Source organism: Patiria miniata, unplaced genomic scaffold (genome assembly GCF_015706575.1).
Source record: "Patiria miniata isolate m_02_andy unplaced genomic scaffold, ASM1570657v1 HiC_scaffold_28, whole genome shotgun sequence".
In the NCBI taxonomy this organism is placed as follows: Eukaryota; Metazoa; Echinodermata; class Asteroidea; order Valvatida; family Asterinidae; genus Patiria; species Patiria miniata.
This window is the reverse complement of record NW_024037067.1, coordinates 7,640,384-7,648,243: the sequence shown is the minus strand read 5'-3', so window position 1 is coordinate 7,648,243 and position 7,860 is coordinate 7,640,384. Positions and strand designations below refer to the sequence as shown.

Genomic DNA, 7,860 nt, shown 5'->3' with positions numbered 1-7,860 from the left:
TATATTTCGCCAGGTTCGTTTTTATGAGTTATATATTTCGCCAAGTTCGTTTTTATGAGTTATATATTTCGCCAGGTTCGTTTTTATGAGTTATTTATTTCGCCAAGTTCGTTTTTATGAGTTATATATTTCGCCAAGTTCGTTTTTATGAGTTATATATTTCGCAAGGTTCGTTTTTATGAGTTATATATTTCGCCAGGTTCGTTTTTATGAGTTATATATTTCCCAAGGTTCGTTTTTTATGAGTTATATATTTCGCCAAGTTCGTTTTTATGAGTTATATTTTACGGAATTACGGAGTTTAATGAAGTTACGGAGCCCCTAAAGGGACATCCAAAATTATTTTTTATCTCGTGCGCACGACATAATATCTCGTGCGCACGAGATAATTATCACTGGCGCACGACATATATCACGTGCGCACGACATAATATCTCGTGCGCACGAGATAATTATCACGTGCGCACGACATATATCTCGTGCGCACGACATATATCTCGTGCGCACGACATATATCTCGTGCGCACGAGATAATTATAAGCATTAACGGAGCTTGCGCATGTCGTGCGCACGAGATATATGTCATGCGCACGAGATAGTATGTCGTGCGCACGAGATAATAACATAATTTTGGATGTTCCTTTAGGGGCAGCGTACCAGACACGCTGCTTTCGTTACACACAAACTCGTCCGCTGCAAGTGCAGCAAGCTCCGTTAATACTTATAATTATCTCGTGCGCACGAGATATTATGTCGTGCGCACGAGATAAGAAAATAATTTTGGATGTCCTTTAGGGGCTCCGTAACTTCATAAAACTCCGTAACTCCGTAAAATATATCTCATAAAAACGAACTTCGACAAAATGTATCTCATAAAAACGAACTTCGAGAAAATGTAACTCATAAAAACGAACTTCGAGAAAATGTAACTCATAAAAACGAACTTCAACAAAATGTATCTCATAAAAACGAACTTCGACAAAATGTATCTCATAAAAACGAACTTGGCGAAATATATAACTCATAAAAACGAACTTGGCGAAATATATAACTCATAAAAACGAACTTGGCGAAATATATAACTCATAAAAACGAACTTGGCGAAATATATACTTGATGGCACTACAGGGCTTTCGTACCCGCCTCCTTGTTCATGATTAATAAATAATCCAAGCAAATCCTCTGGACCCACTGAGTAACATGACGTCATTGTGATAATAACTATGAGGGCCTGTCGGGATTGGTGAAGGTTTCTTGATGTAACGTGAAACTGTATCAGTGGTGCCAACTCCGAAGCATGTAGTGGACAGCCAACGAACCCTGTCGCGCCAATCGTGTGCACTCGAGGCTGTGATTGGTCCATTGTTTAATGTTGCCCCTCCCACTCTTGACGTCCACGTTAGCCTTCGATACATCCATCTCACAGCGTTCTCTGGGTGCGTTCATGTCTCTTGACATGACTGAAATAGTTCAGTTGTCTTATTTTGATCGTTTGCAAAAACCCCCTTTCTTATATTATTATAATATTCCAAATTGTAGCATAACATCTACAATTCTACATCTCAAAAGCCTGTTAGGCCTCAATAATATTTCTAACTGTCCACGTTTCTGATGCATATAGACCTTAGCGTAATGGCGGAGTAAGAGGGCAATGTTTTCTGTATATCGCTTGAATAAGCAGGAGTCAACATTTTTGCATTCATTGTTTATACAAACTCGTCCCCAGGGCCTACTTTATTTCCAACCTCGTTTCCAATAGGAGATAGCAGGTAGTGGTGGGAGCGTACCGGTACTGTTCGACACACTGGGAACGAGGTTGTTGTTTTTAACTTAAACTTACAAAGAAGACATCCGCAACGAAGTTCTGTTGTCGAGTACTTGGACCAGATATAGCTTGAAATGAGTCTCTTTTTCTGTCGTGTAGCAATCTTCTTGGATGTCAGCAGATGCATCGAATTGCGTACAATATGGGCCTACACATTACATGACATTTGGCTAGTATAGACTCAAATTATTATAAACTTAGCAAGCTTGTTTGTGATGATGTTGAACTTTGCAAATTGAAGCAGCATTGCTCCAGCAGCTTCATGCATTTCCGGCATTTTTTGTTCGAAAACTAAAGGACAAATCAAACCCAGATATTGTAACGTGATTCTCTATGGATTAAGTTTCCATTAACAACGTAAATGTGTTTGTCTTATAGAAAAACATCAGCAAAATGTGGCCTACTTAATTGATTGACGTGCGAGGTTAAACCTTCATACATGTATCCTAAACAGATTCTTAATTACGATGAACAAAATTCTCGCTCATTTCAAATACCTTTGCCATAATCCATAAGAAAGCTGCTGTAGAAAATTAAATTAAAACGATTTTGGGAATACCAGGCCACAAATACTTGTTTATCTGTGCGAACGTTTTTGCGACGGTGTGCAAAAACTCAGTCGCGGGGGTCAGAGCATGCAGAATAAACGAAGGAGAAACCACCAGAATGGCCACTAGACCGTGCGAACTTTACCAAAGAAAAGCGGAGTTAAAAATAGAAACGCTCCCGGCCCTATCCTTTGTGCACCACTGAACTGTCAAACGTAACAATGTGCTTGGATACAATGGACTGCAATCAGCCGTGAATCTGTCGCTAAATATAGTGATTCTGGTGCTATTTTAGTACTTTTTCCTCAAGGCTGCTATTCAAACTAAACAAAGGAATTCAAAGCGTTCTTGTCTAGCCACAAGTTCACGACCCGTGCAGAATTAGGGATTGTTAAATATTGTACAGGCTAGCTACACTTGCATGACAAGTGATTGGTGAGAGCTCAAACGTGCTGCCAATCAAGGGGCGGGGCTTATATATGAGACGCCCAATTATGATGGCCAAAAAGATGAGCCACATTTCATCCAAGATAATTGTTTCGTGTGAAAATGCACATTTAAACAGCTTTTTTAACTCGTGAACCGAAATGTAGAGAGAATATTTTCTATATGTCGCACGTGAGGCGCAGTGTTTTGTGGCTGCCAGCTAGGAAACTAGAGCATGGTATACACGAGAGCATGACTCCAACAACATGAATTCTTTGACAATTTTTTATTTTGTTAAATAGCGAATTGGTACCAACCCACGCATGTTTAATCATTAGCATTGTTTTCAAAGGGGAAACGACCACATGACATACACGAACAACTCATACAATGAAGCAATCGATTGCCATGAAAGCCACATTAGGTTTCACATCATAAACCATCAACTATACCTAACCTAAAAACCGGTTTAATTAATATCTAGTTTAGATAACGCAGTTATAAAGAGTCTAGTTACTGCATCCTATTATACCATGCCAAACGTAGTTTACATTGTTTCAATGCCTCCACCAGTCCAAACCTCATGGGTGGTAACCAGCCCAAGTCTCCTCCACCTCTTCTATATTTCAAACGGTTCCAAGTGAACTAGTTACTAGTAAAACGCGGTTTATAATACACGTCAACTATCCAAACAAAGTTTTCCACTCCTCATACGATAAACCAGTGATCTGTTGTGTATTTACACTTATCAGATTTCAATTTTCCATTACTTGGTTTTCAATCATGCCCACGGTTCACGTTTTCCAGAATACAAGGTTACAATTAAATGTCCTCAGTTTGGAATGAGACAATTGTACTCGTTATTTAACAATTCCAAACAACTTTCTTTAAGTATGAAGTATGCACCAAAGTTAAGATACATGATTTGAAAAATAAAGGACTGATTACACACGAGGTAAGTACCACTAAGAGCTACCATTAAAATACAATCACTTGCAATATTTGTGAGGGAAATTACGGTGACATAGGCTCCTTATAGGTACCGTTACAAAAACATCTGCATATCATTCAGCCCAGATTGGCGTATTACTCAATTCATCTTCTCACTACATAACTGCAAACATCTAAACCTTTCATTGTTTAAAACCGGTGTGCTTCTACGAAAGAATTCTTCCCCAACAACCTTCATATGTAAAAACTGATTTGGTTAAAGTCGCATCTTGTCATCTCCTTGTTCATCAAACCACTTGGTGAGTCTCGAAAAACCACTGGACGGTTTGCTTTCAACAAAAACCACACAGGTTTTCTATAAACCGTTTAACTAACCCTTGTTACATGCAGTTTCACTCCGGTTACATCAAAAACTTTGTACTGGCTTCATCCGATTGGTTAATCCTCAATCAGCATTTTAATTTATTCAAACATGGTTCCCAGGTCAAAAGGTCAAGATTTTAGGCTCCGAATCTATTCAGCCGAATCCTTGCCTTCATTTTCTTTGACTGTGATACCATTTTAAACATTTTAATACAGTCATACTTTGTCAAACCAGCAAAAGTATGGTGAATATTTTTATAGTATAATTAGCATATTTTTTAAGAAGAGAAAGTCCTTATAAATGACAAATATAAATAAGTTTTATATTTTAAATGGTGAAATTAAATACTATAGACTATTAAATACTATGAAGTTATATAATACTTTAAAACCAATAAATAAACTAATCATCTTTTTCAAACTATTGCATGACACTGAATGCACCTGTTTTAGTATTACTCATATTAAAAGTACTGTACTAGAATACTCAATTGTGGGAAAAAAACTAGAATTATTGCCTTTTGTCCCCCAATTAGCTCCGCCCCCACAAAGCATTTTGGGGGTTTGGGGCCTACAAAAAAAAGGAGAATAATAATACACTCATTTCTGATTGATCAGAGAAAAAAGAAAAAAAGTTTTCTGTGACACGATTGTGTTAACTGTACAAACAATGAATGTCTGAAAATGAAGCACAAAAATATCGCTCTGTCAAAAGTTGCATGTCCTCATACTACATAAATAACATACACAGCTATATTGCTATTATAGATGCTAAGAACAATCAGTGTCCGTATCATCAACCTATTCCTCCTCCTCCTCTCTCCTCCTCTTCTTCTTCTTCTTCTTCTTCTTCTTCTTGCTGGTCCTTTCCATTGGTTGATGTTACGGAACTGCGACTACTGCGGTTGCTGCGGCTACTGCGTTCATTACTTGGGGAAGCACTAGCCCGAGGGGTTGGCAAAGGGAATCGGCTGAAACCACCCTGTTGGGAAAGACAACAAACCAGCACACAAATTTATAAAGACAATCTTCCCAAAATCAAATGTCAAACATTTCTGTGACAATGCTCAAGACTGCTTTCCACAGTCTCAAGTAAGTCTTAATCAATTTCATAAAACTGTTCCAAAATTAAATTCAAAAGGACTTCTGTGTCACAGCTCAATCTCTTGTATTACTTGTATGGTCTGATTTCCTGACTTGCTTCAAAATGGCTTTTCACATTCTCAGTCATTGATTCAACGTCACTGATCTAATAAACTTTCTCAAAACTTAAATTCCAAGACCTCTTTGGCACAACTCAAATCTTACTTATGGATAGTATGGTCTTATTTCATGGCTTGCCTTCAACATAGATTCCTGCAGTCCTTGGGTATTGATTCTATTTTAGAATCAAAACCGTTCAGTACAGTATGCAATTCATGCAATGTACTAGGCAGTAGAAACAGTGGCTTAACCAACGCAAATCCTTCTGTAAAATTTTGAAAACAAAATGTTCCGTATTGTTTTTGCAGTAAAGCTCATCTGGCTTGGTAAATTGCTGTCACTAAGAATGTAGTCTGGTGTCTATGATGTAATCCCTGGCACCAAATTGCTCACTGTTGTAACTTTAGGAAGCCCAACAAAGACTCTATTTTCATTTTGCCATATGGACAATAAGATGCTTTTTCACATCAATCCAAAAAAACTGAAAATAAAATTCTTATTGATGACTTCTCACAGAAATCATCATTCCAACCCAGTTTGTTTCAAGCTTCTTCTCTTGATATCTTTGACCTAGATCCTTGATGTGTTCTTCATTCATAGAGTTGGGTAATGTTCTCCACTCAATATGCAAAAACCCTTAAGTTGGGCAAAAGATCTGCACATAACTTCTGAAGAAACTATAACCCGACCCATATGAAGAGTGTGAGATTTACCATTGAGATCTAGAATGATATGCTGGGATGGTGGTGATGAGACATCTAATGGCGAGAAGATGAGGACGCACTCCTCATGACAGAGGAGGATCCACTGGTAGTTTTCTATAAGATGTGAAGTGGGAGGTAAGTCCAGAAGAGGTGGAATGAAGTTTAGGGGGAGGGGGGGGGGGTAATAATGCATATTTTATTTTGGCAGGAATGGTGTAGAAGTAAGAGGATGTGGTAGTGTGGGGCAGAGAAGGAAGGAACAGTAGAAGGCATTGAAGGCATGGAGAATGGAAACAAGACAACAATACAACAAGAGTCAACAGACAGACAGACAGATAAATAGACACAAAGGAAACAAACAGATGAGAAGATAGTAGGGAATGGACAAGGGGCAAGAAATCATGTGGACATTATTACAAGAGAGAGGGAATAAAGAGATGGATTGGTGGGATTGAATGGTAGGGAAATGGAGGAAGAAAGAGAAACAAATTAAATGATTTAGAAAATTGATTTTTGCCAAATTGCTGTGTAATGAGTTATTATTACAGTAAATGCAAATTGTTTCATATGTTCATATACACTGATAAAGCGTTGATAATCAAACAATCTCATACTTTTTATGTAGCATTTGAATTAAGTTGGAATCACTCTTTGATCATGCAATGAAAAGGTAGTACACGCATGGAACACAATCGGCTTAGAAATGCTTCAAATAAAAAGACTATTCAATTTGATGAAAATTCACACAAGAAATGGCACATGCTCAGAAAAAAAGGCACTTGGAAAATGCTTAGCCTCAGGCATGAATAGAAATGTGCCTTGTCAACAACCCCCCCCCCCCCCCGAAAGTACAGTGCATGTCGGCAGTAAAAAGTTAGCAATGAAGCAAACAGTGACATATTTCCTTTCAAATTTTATTTTAAATTGAAATGAAGCTGAGCTTGCAACCTCACAGTTGATTTGGAAAGTGATTTTTAGATCCAAAAAACTGCTTGTGAAGTAAAATTAGGTTTCATGCTGAACCAAACATTTCAAACTGTCCTCAAAAGTGTTTTTCACAGTGTTATCCAAATAATTTGAAGCTGATTTCCCAGTAATTCACTCAGTGTACAACTAGTTCAGTGAATTACAAAGAGCGATTTTCTTAAAAAATTGAAATTTATATTATATGAGACAAGTGGATTTAATGAGACAAGTGGACTTAAATGAAAAAATCATGTAGTTAGAGGTAAAGAAAGTGAGGAAAAAAAGAAGTTAATAATGGATGTGAGAACTGTTAGTGTGAAGTGGATTTGCAAAATATAAGAAGCGTAAGTATGATAATGTGACATATTGCCATGCAAATGAAGTGCAGTATAACACTGGTTCCCATGATAATCAAGACGTGATCAGATGTTCACAGGTAGATAAGGACCCGTCCTTCAGCAGACAAACCCTGATTACCATTACTTTACTCTTTCACGAAGCTGGTCCCAATGGAGTACAGCTTTACATGGAAACCCAGTGGGTTATAAGCCTCTGTGCTGTCCAAAGTTAGCAACACATCAGCTAAACTGGTTCACTCTTGACAAATATGGTATGCTGGAAAGTGATGGAAGTAACCGCAGCTTGACATGAAAACTCCATGCTTAAAGCAGTGGGTGTTTCAAACCCGCCTCCAAATGGCATCTGCAAAACTTTGTGTTGCATGCACACATGCACAAACTTGTCACACAAATGTCAAAGAAATATGAAGCTGATGGAGATATGCTTTCAAAACATACTTTCTAGCTGCAGCATATTTGAAACAATATGTTACAAAGAGACAAATTTGACTGAAAATAGATGCTTACAAACCTGA

The 7,860-nt window shown here is 37.8% G+C and overlaps 1 protein-coding gene across 2 annotated transcripts in view; it reads right to left on the bottom strand.

The window, feature by feature from the left end:
- Nucleotides 1-3,070: 3,070 nt before the first annotated feature.
- LOC119735028 (myosin heavy chain, striated muscle-like) overlaps nucleotides 3,071-7,860 on the bottom strand; it is a 66,092-nt gene continuing 61,302 nt past the window's right edge. For both annotated transcript variants that reach the window (XM_038208713.1, XM_038208714.1), the window contains exons 42-43: nucleotides 6,030-6,134; nucleotides 3,071-5,095 (exon numbers count right to left, since the gene is read on the bottom strand). In XM_038208713.1, coding sequence (XP_038064641.1) covers nucleotides 6,075-6,134 — 60 coding nt within the window. In that variant the 3' untranslated portion in view covers nucleotides 3,071-5,095; nucleotides 6,030-6,074. The remainder of the gene's footprint in view (nucleotides 5,096-6,029; nucleotides 6,135-7,860) is intronic.